Below are 17,765 nucleotides of genomic sequence, written 5' to 3' on the forward strand. Positions count from 1 at the left end.
ATAGAATAGCGGAACGCATTTCGTGATCCAACCAGACATATCTGGTCACTATCGTCACGGTTTCGCGTGATATTTTCATCGAGATTTGAACATGAAAGAGAAAACAGATAGGAAAGAGAGAGAGAGAAAGAGAAAGAGAGACAAACAGATAGACAAACAGACAGACAGAAGCGAAAGGGCCAATAGCAATCCGACCGATTCGATATAATTAGATTTACATCGCGTTTCGGTTTCGTCTCGTTTGAACGGAATCCAAATATTGCTGTAAATTATGGGTAAAAAGGCGGCCACGACCCGCTTTAGCCCCTCGACTTTATTCCCGTCGGCCAACCGAAGTTAACCCCTTTTTTTCGGAACGTTAGCCTGTCGTTACTTTCTAACGAACTATGGATATATATATATATATATATATGTCGGAGATAAAAGAACATCGGGATTTCCCGGCTGGAATGTTGGGAAAAATCCCCAATACCCTAGTCCACACTTTTACTATAGCTACACTTAAGTAATAAAAATAAGAAATAGTTCTAATGTTTCAATCTGGCCTTTATGACGATGGGTTCGGGCTCGAAGTGACATAGCGGGTCACTAGACGTAGCCACGGTCATGGGAGGGACGTGTACCTGACAAAGGTATGGAATGATTATATGGCCCTCATTAAGAACAAAGATTGACCCGAGAAGTGGGGACAGGAGTATATAAGGGCAGTTTCATTTGGATCGAGAGCTAGAGAAGTAGAGAGTTAGTTAGTCATTGTACGAATTACTGAATCGTGTATTACGTTGATACTCGTCCTCCCGTGGACCGTGGATTCGTTATCGAACCTGAATCCGTGGTTACTATCATCTCGACCATCCTATCGCCGCTATTACTCATAGCCTCGTGTAGTGTCCACATTTGTACCAATAAACCTTAGCTACATCCGCGATGGTAAAGTAAGTAAAGGTTCATCGAACGCCCCGCAAGTCCACCCTGACTCCGACATATATATACATATATATATATATATATATATATATATATATATATATATATTGCTATATATATATATATATGAAAAAGATAGAACAAAAAGAGAGGCGGAGACGGCAACGACACGCATTCATAAATGTGAAACTTTCGTCGGGCGCAATCGAGATAAAAGCTTCAAAGACCGGCAAGTGTTGTCACGTGATGCGGTGGAACGCGGATTATCAAGCTACCGTTTAACCAAAATACCCATTACCATAATACTGGCTGCGCGAAATGGCAACTCGAAAGAATGGAAAACATGCGATAGCGAAACGGAGGGGAAAAGATGGAAGAGAAATAGAAAAAGGAGAAAGATCTTGGGGTCGTGCGTATTACTTAGCGTTGATGAGAGCCTTAATAATAAAAGGGGAAAAAACGGAACATGGTAATCGAGGTTACTGGAATTGGCGAATTAATTGAAACGATGCTATCGCGGGATTCTCCGAGTGACCTAACGTGAGAATTTATAAGAGGAAACGAGCACGTTCGTGCGAATCGAGCGTTCGTTCGATTTTCGATCTGTTAATTAAAGAGACAAGAATGCGAGACTAAAATAGCCCCCGCTTTATTAAGTCTCCAGACGATTTGTTTATCTTTGTCAAGCTACTATATATACGCACGTACTCAGAGAAATAACGGATGTCGGTTTACATTGAAGAAGTTGCCCGTGAACAATGAATCGCGAGACAAAGAAACTTGGAAAATCGAACTGTATGTATGTAAATTCCTGTAGTGTTTAAATGCTTGTCCTTATTTCGTCGCTTCACCGCAATTCCCCGTGTCTTGTGCAACATGTACGATTCCTGTACGCGAGACACGTGGCTCTCTAATGGGCAATGCCGCTTCAATCTCATGGAGCAAGTAGCATAGTATGTTTCACCCATCGATACGATATGTCCGTGCGCTTCTCCTTTCTATTCGCCGGCTACATAAAAGAGATTTCATATAAAGGACAGGCAATCTTCGAGGGATAAGTCGAAACGTACATAGACTTCTTTCAGTTCGAAGACGTCGCATTCAATTAGAAGGCAAGGCTCTTGCAAAATTGCAAAAGACTTTGCGCGCGATCCGGCGATGCACGGACAGCGATACGGCCGGTTTCATTATCTCGTACCTTTCTCCATTTTCTTTCTCTTTCTCTATTCGCTCTCTCCTTTTATTTCTTCTTCTTTCTCTACTGTCCCTTGCCTTCTCTGCCTGTTTTCTTCGTTCGCTCTTTCCCCAAGCACGCAATGAAATTTTATACGGCCGAGCCACCGAGCACGTAGCGACAATAGAAGTAGCGTGCGAATTGTTCGACGGCGACCTTCCTATTGATTTCCACCTGCGTCGATTTAACTCGACCTCCGTACTCACCCTCCCAGCCATCGCTTTCCCCTTTCCATTCAGCTCATCCCCCGCGTTCCTCATTCCACCTCGATGGTGCTCTGTGCTCGACCACCAAATTATTGCGTAACGCGACTACTGCGCGCGCGGAAAAAGACAAATAACGCGGTAATAACTCCGTGAATATCGCAGAAAAAACACAGGAGGGAAATTTCCCTGGTTGGATGTCATCCATCCGGGCAAAACAGTTTTCGAATGGCGGTAGCTGAGGTGCTCGCGGAACCGTGCCATTTCTATGCGCGTGCACGGGGATGAACAAAATGTCAAGCATCTCGTGAGATTGGATGGGAAAACGGGCTTCTGCTTGCCGAACCTTTCGCTCTGATTTCTCGTTTCCCGAATATAGCGACGCGCCTTAATGGCGCGCGCATTGTCGATCTTCTACTTCTCTTCTTTGACGATGACAATTCGTCGGAGTATTCAGGGTAACATTCATCGGAACGTTTCCCTTTCCCCACGTTTAAATCAGGAGAGGTCGGCCGGAATCGTTATCGTCCGGACGTTTCGTGTTACGTGCACCAATGATATTAATGCGAACGCGATCGCCTCTCGAGCGTCGGAGCTAATTGCGCGCGACACGCAAAGTTTTCGCCATTGGAACGTAACGCGTAACACAGCGGCGATAAAGTCCCGCGAATATGCGGCTTAATGAAATGGTACACGCTGCTTTTCACCCCACTACTCGACTTTTGATTGCGTCCATCGTATTTATGAGGCACAATTTATACTTGCGGTCTCAGGAAATGCTTATGCATTATGGAATTTCGTTACGAGCCACTAATTTCGAAAGAAGCATGTTCTTTCCCCTTTCTCTTTTTGTTTCACTGTGTTTGTTCTTCGTGCAACGACCATAAAACAATCAGCCGTCGTCACGAGCTATTAAGCTCTGTTTCATTTGACGTCTCTTTTTTCTACTTCACGGCGATATCTCTTCAATAAAAATGGAGAACAAAGTTCAAGATAGCGAATTGGTTCTCACATCGATTCCCGTGTCTCGGCTTGCAGGTAAACTGAGGCTAACAATGGGTGAACCCGGGGGAAGCGACTTCGTCTAACGAAGGGAAACGCAAACATTTTATTTCGCAACTTTCGAAACTTGTCGAGCTAAACGAAAGAGGCTGTGAATTCTCTCTCGGATTCGTCTTCTTTCTTCTTTCTTTCCCGCTTGCTTTGTTCTGCCCTCCTATAGATTTTCTTTTCCTTCTGTAGCTCGATCGAAAATTTCATTAAGACATTCAGGCCGGCACTGAGTAGTCCTCTATTTTGAACGTGGGATACGTATTCTCTTGGGAAGGATAATAAAATATCCACGAATAACCGACGATTCATAGGATATAATTGAAAGCTATTAACATGCTATTTGACGGGCTCGTAAAAGATTTTGTTACTTTTAACAATACAATCGAGGGATGAAAGAGATACAACTGAAAAGTTAAAAGTCCCGTGTCGCCCGACTCTTTAGATTTTAATTCCATTTTATCCAATCGCGTGCCACGAATAAACCTTCCAATTAAAAGTCTCGACTGTCTTCACTTCAATTAAAATCTTTCTTTCGAACCGTATTATCCTCCAATTTGGACTCGTTCATAATCGTAATAATAACGAGGTTTAAGAGGATCTATACAAGATAGCTAACGAAGATGAACCTAAACGAGAACATCGACACAATTTACGTACAAAAGTCTGTCATAGAACTAAAAAAAAAAAAGAAAAAACGGGGCTATTTCTTTGATTTCTTCTGTTTCTTTAAATCCTATCGTTCGGTACACCCCGGCTACAAACCCGGCACGAACAGCTACTAACCCTCATTTCCCTCGATTCTCCCAAAGGCCACCCCGTTCAGCTCTAACGTTGATATGATAATAACTTTTCTGCGCTCTTGGGAACGGAAATCGCGTAAAACCCGAACTCCGGGTAATGCTTTTTGAAAAACTTTTTGAAGAATGTTCCTCGACTTGAATCTCACCATTCCATCCCCCAGATTATGGACGACGCAGGGTAGGAGAGCGGTAGATCCAGATTGGGCGGAGATCACCGTGGAATTTTCGGTACCGAAGCTCATCGGAAGCGTAGGCGGTAGGTCGATGTCCAATGGTTTCATGCTGGCTTCTAACGAATTCCCGTTCACCGGGACGACTTCCGCCGTGACCGCTGTCGGGTACTCTGAAAAATAAGCATTAAATCAAAGGAATCATTGCCATGTCGTTGAAGGATTCAGGGTGGTTCTCCTCGGCACAAAGCTCGTCGTACCACGAGCAGGATCCTCGTTAAGAGGCTTTCCTCTGGACTTTACTCAACCCCTTTGCGCCTTACCTATCGACCCCTTCAAATATTTATGCGCACCTCGTTCGAATACCCCCAGAGGATTTGTTGAAACAAAGGATTGTTCTTTTCTCGTGTTTATTTGCTAACAGGGAATGAGAGGCGTCAAATGGAAATGTCAGAGAAGGAAGACGTACAAGAAGAATTGTGGACGAATAGCTTTTCGTTGTTTGATCGAGTACGATTTATCGATGGGTTGAATTTTAAACATTCAGTTAACCGTAGAGCGTGCTGAAAAGTCAAAGTTAACTTCCGTCGATCTGTCTTTCTACGATGGCTTGTAGTTCTAACGGGTTTATTTGTTATCTCTCGTCGAACAAGTTGATCGAGCCATGAATCAGGACAAATGTTGATGACCGACCGTGATAAGCAGCAGAAAATACGGTCAATCAATCGAAGTTAATTTTCATGATGGACAGGATTAACTTAATGCAATAATTCTTGTCAGAGGAAAGCTTAAAAAATACGATGGAAGTAGATCTCCTTTTCGAAGGATAATACGACTCTCGAATCATTTTAATGATAATTTAAAGTTTTAAGTCTTGGAAGGTGGGTAACCACAGACTTACTGTTGCTCGGGCAAAGTTTGGGAAACTTTCATCTTCTCGAAAAGAAAAACGTTCTCTTGTCAGCGTCGTCGCTTCCTTACTTATGCTAGTGGAACGTTGGCGGTTTTCGTTCCTTCTACCGGTACATTATCCCTCCAAAAAAAGAGGTAGAAAAAGAAGAATTAAAAGCGGAGATTGCGAGAATCTTTTACGTGTTAGTACTAATTATGTTATACCAATACACGTTTGTATTAGTTACATTACTCCTCTTTATCTATACATACGTATGAAAAGCAACGTCATGATACACGGTTATGAATCTTTAACATACTTTCGCAATTAATTTTTATGGCGTTGGCATAAAAGCGGATCAAAAATTGCAATTTTAATAAGACTGGAATAATCCCGAGTACCGTATGCATAAGTATATCATTTAAATTCCGTCTGACTGATCATACGCGGATTTAATAGCCATCTAGTCAGCTAGGGTGCAATTGCGCGAGATATGCGCATAAAATTTCGTAGGATAAATGTTAAAAAGCTCTTCTCGACGAGTTTTGCGAACGGTTAACTGTCTTTTCACGAGGCGAAGCTGGATTTTTCGCGGGAGTTCGCACGGCGAGGTAAAAGTTTAGTTCGGGGATAAGAAGAATTCCGTGGCGGGAGTGTTTAACGAATGCAGCGAGTTCGCTTTGATTCTCTTCCTCCATTTTCTTTTACCCGATCCCTATTATTCAATAGAACGTCAAATTTACTAGCCGAAATTTTTCCATTCGTCCGACACTCGATCTAACTTCGGACTCTCGAGAGTCGTCGAATAATACATATACATATGGGAGCAACGCGTGAGACGGGTAAAAACAAATAGCGAAACTTCGAAAGGCTATCCGGGAAAAGTTTCATTATTTTCAAGAACGAGACCGTGCCAAGAATTTCTATTAAAATAATAAGAACTTAAACGAGCAATCCAGTTATGAAACGTATCTATACCATGGTATGTGAAGGTAAAAAGTCCCATCGAGATATTTTCGAGCGAAAATCTTGTTTGAGGCGTTAATTTTTTTCTGCCAGCTTATCGAAACTCTCTTTAAGCGGAAGGCAAACGTTGCTTTTACGCGTTCCTTTTCGTTCCTTGTTGCATAATTTAATTAATGGATGGTCGGGCTGAACGAGGCAATCAACATTTTAAAAGATAGCAGCCGCTGGTGTTACATTTTGCTCGACTTAAATCGATCTCACCAGGCGTGACAACCAGATTCTTGTAATCGTTCTGACCAGCTCGTTAAACGAAAATCAACCTTTATACCAAAGATAGTGGAAAAAAGGAAAGAGTAATCCTATGACAGGAATAATCGACTGTAAGGTGTCGTTATTACTGAAAACTTGGGAAATGAGATACTTCTGGGGCTTAAGGAACAGCAATATTCGTAAATTCCCATGCGCTAAGCGTCTTTCAGAGCAATTTAACTACCAACTTTTCTCCAACGTTCGCTAAACTAGAAATAAAACACCACGATGTCGAGCTCGTTTGTTTCACCATAACTTCAGCATGCCGCACTCTCTTTCCCTCTGGTTGGCAACTTCAACTACTTCGGCTGCGAAAATTTATTCCCAATGCGAGACAGCACGATTTCGTGACGTAAAATAACGTGAACATTTCCTTCGCATAGATTCCTTCGCGTAGGAATACGGCAAGTACGCTTTTCGAAGGTCGTTTCGCTTTTCAGAAATCTCAGAGCGCGACGGAGGTACAGGTATCACGAGACACGCGTAAATCGCGGCATCGAAGGAAATTTCTCGACGATGTTCAAAACGTCCCGGAACAGTACTGGTGTTTCCAACACGTCTTACACACGGTACGTATAATAAGTATCGTGAGTTCTAAACACGTAGTACGGTACATAGCTGCGTGTAGCCCCGGGCATAAGCTTCATCGGGTAACAATCATGAAATATATCGAACGCGCCGTTCTCTGTGTTTCGCCTCTGTATTTCTCTCGCATTGGAACGAGCCGTCGGGTAAACTATTTTTCGGACCAAAATTCTACGTTACACGAGCAAAACGAACATTCACACGCGCGTAACAGCCGGCCCAGCAGATGGTCATAGATATAGAATACGAAACAGGGCCGTGCGTGATATTTCTCCTCTCGTTCATCCAAGTATATTTAGCAAGTAAACTGATGAACAACCGCGACACTGCACACCGGTTCACCCCTTCCCGACACGTCGTGTATCTTTTTTCTCTTTTTTCTCTTTTACGATCCGACAGACGCGTCACGATGAAAGCGGCCTTTTTACCGCGTTCTTTACATAGCCTGCGCGGAGACACGCGGACTCGCGGAGACGCTTTTTGTCCGGCTACGGACGCAATAAAGCGAATAAACGCTCATAAACGAGCCTAACCGTGGCCCAACGACAAACCCCCCCGAAGGGAAACTATAAATTCACCGCTACTCGTTTAGCGAATATTTGTTCATCGAAGGTACACGTGGCGCGTTTCACTAGCTCGGTATGTTTTCCTAAGTAAATCGCCAGGCCTTCCACGGAAGTTTCGCGGTAGGGTTAAGCGTGCATCTAAAATTTGCATGAGTGATGCATCTCTCGGTGTGTTGCTAAATTGAACAAGTAACCCTGCTGGTATCGCTTCACGCAGAAATAGATTAAATTAAGTTACGCGCGGCTTCTGTACGAACTCTTGGAAATCTGCAGTGAACCAGGCTGATTCCTCGCGAATGGAGAATGGTAAATAGCATGTAATAAATTCCGAGAGATGGAAGCCAGTCCAGTCGGATTCTGGAGATTAAACTTGACTTAAATTTAACGCACGAGACGTATTCATATTTTTCACGATGAATTGCTATGAAAGGGCAAAAGCTATTGTTCTTGTTTCGCTGTTGGGATACCGTGTTCAACGTATTCGTTGCGAATTGTAATTTGAGTAAATAATACCTGCTAAATAATATATCAAAATAAAGACACGTATTAATTGAATCATGTCTACGACAGGAATCAATAAATAAGACAAACAGAGATGTAACGACTCGCAAGGATAGGAAGGTTACGTGCGACGAGATTTCATAGCATTGGAAAGTGCGGAACTCTCGTAGTGCTTTATTACCGTGCTTAAACGTGATATTGTACTCATACGGCATAGTTTGTTACAGAGTATCTATGCTCGTAATCTACGGGGAAAATATTTACCGCGTGCATCTGTTGGCGCATAAACACGCGTATTGCGATTTATACCAGGTACCAGAGAGCTGAACTTTATTTACAAACTTTCGTTCATTCATTTACATAATGAAAACGCGTGACGTTATCATTAACCTCTTCGTACGTTAATAATAAAACTGAAATTATGTTGGCTGAAATATGAAGGATATGGGAAAATAAGCGAGATATTATCGAACAAAGAATTATCGAGTACGATGAAAAAGAGTAGAAAGGGGAAGGTGAACGAAATCGAAGTAAAATGTCAACGATTTCGAGAGATAAACGAGCACTTGTGCCCGCAGGGTGTTGCCAAGGGTTCATAACGTTCTCGTTAAAGAACGGCTCTCGAAATGATCGAATTTCAGGTGCAATTTCGACCCGATGAAGCGATAATTCGATAGCAATAATGGTCACGCATCAAGAGTCCACTACTAATCGACACCAGACCAGCTATTTTGTCGTTCCTCGCCAATATTATAATCGGCTTGCATTATTCGCTGCTCCAAAGATATATCTGTAATTTATAAACTTGTAATTCAAAACCCCTCCGCTTAATTGCGCATTAACGAACGAAGGATGAATCGATGTAATTTACATGTTCGAAACGCTAAAACTTCTTTACATATGTCACCGATTGGATGAATAATGGACGCTTATTCACTTTGAGCATGGCCGGCACCAGTAAAATGGCAAAGCCACTTGTTATCTTTGGAATTTAGTAATAGCATTTGCACGATTATATATGTACATAAAGATAGAGATGAATGAAGGGCATTAAATATCTCCGGTATAAAAGGACAACGTGAACGATAATGAAATAACGAAGAGAAAGGGGCTTAAAGGTTTTCGTAGCTGGAAGATCCGAGAAGAATCTCGAGTTAACTTCTTAAAAGGAGCATCGAAGCTGGAACCTAGCACGGGACCGCATTAGCACATTAAATGGCTACATTAAGAACTTTATATAATAGTTAATTCGGTCTGTTTGGGCGGCGCTATTGCTTCCGGTGAATTTCATCGTAATCCCGGTGTCTTTCCACTGGCGTCATAAATGATCGATAAAGTCCACACCCTGTGCGCCTGGGGACGCATAAAAGCGCCAACTTTTATGATGGTTGAACCTACGCGCGTTATCTATTAGCGTGGAACGATTGCGAACAAACCTGTATTCGAGTCGTGTATAGCGATTAATACGCGTTCCCGATGATAAGAATAGGAAGATAAAAATTCTCTTAATTATTAGCGCGATAACACACCGTCAATCGGGAAATTCATATTCATACAGGGCAATGAATAGTAAATGCAATTTCACCAAGAATAATTTCCAGACTGTCGGTTAATAGAGACGGATACGAACAAGAAGTGTTTCGAGTAATCGATGAGGCGTAATGACATTCGACGGATTTCCTGAGATTGTCTCCGGCCGAAGAAGAAGATCGTCGTACTTTCGAAACGCTTTGTAGGTACCTTATACGGACAATACAGATGTAATTCAGTTGGAATTTGTTAAAACCGAAGTAGCCCTATATCGCGAAAATCTTAGCAAAAGATGACGCGTTAAGATCTTTACGGCTGATTGAAGTCTAAGCGAAGATATTATTACGATGGTACGAGACCAGTAAAGTGGATTCGAGGGCAGCTCGACTCGGGAAGATCTATAAAAATGATCGTAGGCATTTCGAAAGGGAGTTCGATCCAGGACGGGCACGCTAGCCCGTATATAGTCCCCGTATTACGCGCCTGGTCTCGACAAAGCGACGATTACGAGTGCTACGTAGTATGGAATGGATTCGCCGTAGGCGAAACGACGAAACGTTCCATCGAGCGAAACGCAAACATTTGAGATCGGAGCTTTGTATGGTAGAGAGTGAAACAAACGTGCCGAGGAAACCGAGAAGCGTACGTGAACTCGTCTATACTTACCAGCAGTTCGCACCAGCACGTTAAGCAGAATGGATAGCAAAAGGGTGGTGGCCCGGTATCCGTGTATTATGATCATCAGCCACCTCGATACGCTGAATCCCGCACCGTGCCATAGACCCGTGGCCTCGTGCACCATATTTTTCTGCCTCGCCTTTTTTCACCCAGCTTGCCGCCAATTGCCAGCGCCTCGTCGCCCGCCCTCATTCACCGTGTCGTTCTCTGATCCAACGTTAACCCCTCGATTGGTACCCGTTCTCGAGCCACGGGTTTTATCTGAGATTGAAAACGCTCCTTACACTCAGAAGGAATTCTCGGAGGTTACATCGCAACTACTCTACCAGGTCGGGAAACGTCGTTGAAGAAACTCGATTCTTCCGCGTCGATTTGCTGTTTTCGATATTTCGAGTAGACAGAGGGAACCTTTTATCGCGTTCCACTGTGTTGCAATTGTTGCCTGTTCTCTGGTCGCCGTTTCCAAGGATTGATTAGCACGACCGTAGAAAGAGAAAAGTTTCTGTTGCCCTGGAAACCTAGGAAGCAGAACTGACCTCGGTCTTGCGACAGGGCTAAAACATCTCCGTGAGTAGCTTAGCTAGATCAATCCCCTCTGTCTTGCGTCAGTTCACGGATTGCCAACTTCTCCATGAGGCGTGTCTCGTTCTAAAGTATACCGACGGTAACCGTCGCTAACCGTTGCTAATTTCTAGAAATTACAGACGAGTCGTTCTTCCGTGACAGCCACACGAGCAAACGTTCTCGAGAAAAGGTTCTTTCGATCGAAGCGTTGCAGAAGTCGGTTTCTCGAGCTTGTTTTATCGCGATCACACGAAGCGTACAAGCCAAGAAAATGCCACGGAAGGCTTTGGCAAGTTGCTCGGTCGTCGTGTTCGACTATTGTTCCACAGTTATAGGTTACGGTCGCTCGAAACGTTCGAGGCACACCAGATCCCTTCTCATGCGTCCGGAGGACAAGCAGGAAGATACAAGTATCGCAATGGCCGCCGGATTTGAATTGCGTTGTGGTGTATATTATTGAAGTTCGCAAGACGTTGTGGCGATCCGTTGGACGACACCCTTTGGAAGCAAAGTTAATAGTTCGCCTCTAGGCGAAAGGACTTTCTTGCTTACCGGTTTTCCATTCAGCCTTCATTCACTAACCTTCCTGCATGGAACATTACTGAATTCTGTACGTTATCAGAAATACAGGATGCTCTAGGCCATAGAACCGAGCGCGTTTCCCGGTTTTCTCTTTCTCGAGTGGCTTTCAGCGTTCCGTTACTACTGTTCCACAGCCAACGGGCTACTTCTGTGAAGAAATCTCTGCCTTTCTTTTTACTCAACAGTACATAGACACCGACAGTACAGACGGGCAGAGAAAGAGAAGGAGAAAGAGCCGTCGACAAGCAACATTCGCGCTTCTATTCCGCTACTTTCCTACTACAAGGTTTTTCTTTACTGCTTCAAGTTAGATATTAACGGAATCGCGTGGGAATTTCACGACGCTTTCAGCGAATACTCAGGATGACTTAATTTCTAACATTAATATTTCCACAGCCGCAAAAGCTTTCTTGCTTCCGATTCACTTCCTGTCCCTTCGACTACGTTCTTTTGAATCCTTCTACAACGTAACATCCACTGGTATACTTGCCTGCGTCAACACCGATAACGAATCCGAGCTACTACCATCGTCAACCGTCAGGACTTTCGTGTCACGTTGTCCTTCCTTCGTGAATCTACGTTCCTCTATCCAGGTTTTAATTGGAAATACAGGAAATGTCAACGCTGAAAGAGGAGGGTCCAAAGCGGAACTTTGAAATGTACGGGGATTCGCACCGGGGTCGACACGGGTAGAAATTTCTCTAGATATTACAAAACTAAATGGACGAAGCGAAACACGACGATCATTAGATGACACGACTAATATTCTGGCTTAAGCGGACCCTTGTCACGCCTACCTTCTCTGGTCCCTCATTTACGAATGTCTCAACTGTTCCAACCCGACGTCACTCTTGGTGCGCGTTAACAGCGAGCTCGGCGCAACGTTTCCACCTTCTTCTCGAGACCCTTTTCAACGATGCATTTTCGACGCTCGGCTACACTTAACCGACACACGACCTGCTTCCTTCTCGCTCGGCAAACCGTCGTTGCTCTTCAGCGCGTTTTACACACGCGTTGCGTTCGTCTCGGGAGGCAAATGCCAGAAGATTTACTAAAGAATTTCGCGGGCTCCCGGGTTTGTGGATATTGTGCAAGTTTGTGGAATACTGCGGCAAGCTGCGGCAGGCTGCGGCTACCAGACGACTGTGTCTTTAGCCAACCAAGTTAACGCTCTCTCCGTGTCTGCCTCTAGGCAGAGAAGCCGATCCTTCTCTTCCACAACTTCCTCGAACCCAAGAACGTCTACCTGCGTAAACACACACGCGCATGCCACTCTCAAGCGATAGTAGCGCGTGGCCTGTCTTCGTGGAAGATCGTCGTGGTTAACCCGCTCCTTTGAGGAATTTGCCCTGTCCCGCGGTTGGTATCCGTACAAGGCCGAGACCAAGCTGCACTGCTTCAGGGATTACGGATGACTCGCTTCCTTAAGGGTCGGCTCGTTCCTGATACTGCTCACCCTCCTGAAATTCGAGCACAGTGGATATAGTATAGTATAGTAGAAGCGTCTCGTTGTCAGACTCGACGCTCGTAAAATCTTAATGGTAACAGGGCTCTTTTTACTTTGCATTTAGGTCTGACCCGAAATCTCGAAAACCCCTAAACGAAGAAAATGTAATAGACGAAGCGGAAAAGAGAATGACACTTTAATTTAATAGCGATTCTTTCTTTCTTTCTTCTTGGCTTTCACCTCAGACTAGTCCCTTAAACGTTTCTGCATCGGAATAGCTCGTGATTTTCGCGTTTACGTAGGCGCCTTTTAATTCGTTATATTAATTGGAAACTCGGTAAATAATTTACGCGCGTAATAACCGTTAATGATAATAAAACCAGAGAATTACTTTCGGTGAATTAATTTCGACGAATCTGTTGCTCCGGGCTATTCATTGTTTCGTCGTTCATCCGGGAATTGTAAACTCGTAGAAAACAACGATCCCACGAGGTACGCGTATAAAAGTCTATCTGTCCGACGTGTAACGTACGTACGGTTTCGTTTTCGACGGTGAAACGCGTTAGTCAGCCGGTGGGAATTACGAGGAACGAGAGAGAGAAAGAGAGAAAAAAAAGTGAAAGACAGACAGGCCAAAAGGATAGAGAAAATCATTTCGAAACGATTCGATGGAAGAGGACTCTTGGATGGAACGAGTGGAATAGACGGTGAAAATTTTCACTTGGACACGGCAAAGCTGAAGATGGGAAACGCGACAGAGGCGGCATTTATTAAAAGATCATCACTCATTAAAGGATCCTCGAGAAACGAACGAATCGTTGCGACGCCACGGCGGCAGCCACCAAAGCTCACGAGTACACCGCGATACATCCCGTGAAAAGCAACTTTTCCCTCGTCCACGAGAAGAGCACTTCTTCCTCTCCTATCTTTACTACGTGGAGCGTTAAGCTCCCGGAAGACGGCGCGAAATTTAACGAGCGACTAAGGTCGCGAGCGAGTCGGAGTAATAAAAAAAAGTGAGGAAAAACGAGGCTGAGGCAAACGGGATATAAACGATGATGCGGTTCACGCCGTTGGAAGAGGCAACAACTAGTGGTGGAAGCATCAACGATAAGCTTGGAATATGTGTGAGACGGTGCGTGAGACAGAAATGAAATTGTGGTAAATGTTCCGACGTAGATGCATATTTTAAGATAAAGTAATAATAAATCAAGAACCCGGAAACACCGTGTAGGATTAAGATTTTGAAGACTCTCGTAAGATTGAGCGGTGGACGGAGAAAAACAAGTCGATGATATTTTTCCGTCCATTTTTTATGCTGTGAAATCGTAGTATGCTGTAATGCGTGAATTATTCAGGAAAAGGTACAATGTCAGGTGTGTGTGTGTGTGTGTGTGTAGTGTCTTTCGGCTTTCGAGTATATACCGTCTTAGTTTACGTTAAGGTCTGCGGGTATAACGATTATGGTTACTGCCACCGAGCTATTATCTTACTCGTGAGAACTCGAAATGTATGCATCGATGAAAAACGATTCTACCTGTTAAATATTTTCCAAGCTATTCAATGGGTATGCGAATTACCAAACGTGGGTCAAAGAATTTTTCTCTTTCGCTTCACAGTACAAGCAGAAAGTTTTCTGCAAAATTTGGTTCCTTTTATCGTGGGCTTCGGTCATTTTTGAATCGCTCTTTTACTTTGATAAAAGAAATCCCTCGAAGGAAATGGAAAGTGTTTCCTGAATCTTTCACCGGACCATTTAAAAGTTCGAAGTAAGCGAAAAAGCTTTGATATTTTAAACGGCCATCTTCTCGGTGAATTTGGAGAATGAAGCTCGACGATGGATCGTTCTGAATAATAAGCACGCTAGAAAATATGAACCGCCTTAAATAAGTCTGCTGTCATGCTTCTGGCTTGTCAGTGAATAACTAGAATATAACTCAATGTCTCTCTTTTCTCGATACACGCGACTCAACTTCCTTTCGTCTATATTTTTCGCTGTACCTCTATCGGGATTAACACCACGAACGATCAGAATCTTAATAAACAAGCTAGAGTTTTCCCCCTTATTGGAGATTATGACTCACGTTTCGAATTAAGAAACCTCGTGTTTTAATCTGTAAAGAAGGGTACGTGATCGACATGATAACGAACAGTGGGATAACGCACGATTTCTCAGGAATCTATCGGCATCGGGGAGCAAAGTCACGGAGTTCACAGAGGCTACGTATCTTCTTAGGAAATATGGCGGATTAAGGATTTAGGATCAGGAGCAGAGGATAAAGAGCGGTCGACTTTATGAATACTAATTGGTATCCGGGAGGACATTTGTCGGTGGAATTTATCGGGTTTATCGGATGTGAACCCTCTGTCGTAGCTCGACGAAGCTCATTGAAAAGGTACGCTTCCAGACGGATCGGTCGTCACAGAGAGAAGGATGACGAAAAACTTAATACCGAGAGAAGAGGAGCGTATTACGTAAAGAAGCTTCGACTAAAGAGTCGACCGTTGAATAATGTAGATCCCTCTATCTGCACCATCCGCTCTTTCCCTTTCGCATAAACACGTATCGTTCGTATATGTACAGGATGGAACGGTCTGGCCTGAATTTGGCATCCGTACTGGGTAATTAAGTTCACTTCGTTGTGTACAGATTCATCTCTCGCTCTGTCTCTCGGTGATACACGAAATTGCACAATTGCCGCGTCGATTAAAGTGCCGATAATCCTGAGCATCGATTTAACCTATGGGTTCGTATTGATTATCGAGCCGATCGTCGTCGGATGTCACGTCCTATTTGGCCACTTGACTGACCCGAAGACATTTAAATGAAAATCGTTGCCCTTTATTCCAACGAGACAACGGTATTGTGGCGAACGTCACGGCGACGCAATACGTTTCACCTCCCTAGCGTCTTTCTCTTTACATGCATACCTATACGCGTATGCAGGTATATAGGTTCATTTACAACGAAACAAAACGAATGAACGAGAGGACGTCGATGAATACGCGCAAGGAAGAGCGGTTAATTGAAAATCTGTATCATCCTGTTTGGTATTCATTCATATCGAGACTATGTATTGTACAGTAGGTATCGATTCGCATTACATATGTGCATAATTTCGCGCGCAAACCAGACTTCGTGAATATACACGATCAAAAAAATGTTATTTTTTCTGGCGCTACACCGGATACATCGAGATATTTATTCGGTGCTCGAGAGAGCCGATTGAAACTTTTCACGATTGCATTTCCGCGGTATCGAGGGGTATTCGGTTTTCTGTGGAGAGCGATTACACTAAGTGTGATTAACATTCTCGCGTCACGGGAGGAAAAGCCAGGCTTTTGTTTCGTGCGATGACCAGGATGAAGCTTTGAAAAACAGTTGTAAGGAACTCGCGCTACGGAGAATATTATACGATGATGTTAAGCGTAGAGCTGCATTGTGCGGTTATTAAATGGGGAGGAAAGTTTAGAATGGAAGCGTGAACAACGTTTTGTCTCTCGGAAAGAAATACTTTTCGTGGAGGAGACGAGGAAACGAAGTAGAAACAGGAGGAAGAAAAAGGGAAAAGAGGAGAAATATAAATGCCACACTACGGTTAGTAGGATGTTAGCCACACTAGTGATCGAGATTTTTGTGAGAAACCATCCTACCAGCGCGAAAACGTTTTACGTTTGATATTTCACGAAAGGTGAGAATGTCGTTTACGTGAAACGTAATACGCCGTTTTATTAAAACCGTCGAAGCGCGAAAAATTTTTTGCGATGCTGGCCATTCAATAATACCTCGTAATAACCTGTCGCTTTTTTTTTCATGAATAAAATTACCTGCAGATATAACAGCGCCTGTGTTACTTTGTATATCAATAAAACAGGCCGGCGAGGTTGGATGAAAGTATCGTATACAATTCGTTATGTACAGCAGTAAATTACTGCAAATTGTTGATATATTTTCAATTCTCCGTGGAGCACGTGGGGAAATTTATTTGGTATACAATAAAACACACTAATGGACCAATATTTATTCGTCCCGGACGTGATATTATCGCAACGACGGTCCATCGATTACAATTATTTCTCGCTTAATTTCACTGTTTTGAAATGATCGGCGAAATTTAGAACAATATACGTGTTTGTCATTTCCCGATACGATATCGTGACACATCATCTATGCAAGCTTCTTCCACTAGCCGTTTGTTTGCCTCTGTCTCTGGGAGAACAATCACACTAGTGAAATTAGTTCAACTGGGAATCAATTCGAAATGACCGGCCCGAAATGGGCAAGGTGGTCCCCGTTGAAATTCGTGGAAACCATGAGGATTACTGGAACGTACAATTCGTTCAGGTGAAAATACATTTTCTACCAGTCGTCCATCACCTATTGACAGTGTTATTGATCATAGTAGAAAAGAGGTGGAATCGAAGAAAGCAATCAACGGGGACATTCAACCTGTCTCACTGACAAAGCATACACCAGCTCACGTCAATGACAAACGCGAAGCATGGTGTTAACAGCAATGAAATCCATCGTGAATGGACCTTTTTAAAGTTAAACGACACACATACACGTAAATCCGGTCGGAATATCCGTGTTCAAGAGAATAATATTTGTCCGATCGTGAAAAGTGAGGAAGTGGAAGGAAGGAAAGTACGAGAAACGAATAAGACAGAGACGAAGAAGAATTTACCTGTTGTTTCATGGGAAACTAATTTCCGAGCTGTCTCCGAAATCTCGCCTAATCTCTTTGCGCCGAGTTT

The 17,765-nt window shown here is 43.5% G+C and overlaps 1 protein-coding gene across 1 annotated transcript in view; it reads right to left on the reverse strand.

Annotated features, from left to right (window-relative positions):
* The window catches only part of LOC138185381 (lachesin), a 33,958-nt gene that overhangs the window by 13,828 nt on the left and 2,365 nt on the right, over nt 1–17,765 (reverse strand). The window contains exons 2-3 of the mRNA XM_069124254.1: nt 10,403–13,020; nt 4,364–4,560 (exon numbers count right to left, since the gene is read on the reverse strand). Of these exons, the coding sequence (XP_068980355.1) occupies nt 4,364–4,560; nt 10,403–10,538 (333 nt within the window). The 5' untranslated portion in view covers nt 10,539–13,020. The remainder of the gene's footprint in view (nt 1–4,363; nt 4,561–10,402; nt 13,021–17,765) is intronic.

This window comes from Bombus flavifrons, chromosome 12 (assembly GCF_040668555.2).
Source record: "Bombus flavifrons isolate JBK064 chromosome 12, iyBomFlav1_principal, whole genome shotgun sequence".
In the NCBI taxonomy this organism is placed as follows: Eukaryota; Metazoa; Arthropoda; class Insecta; order Hymenoptera; family Apidae; genus Bombus; species Bombus flavifrons.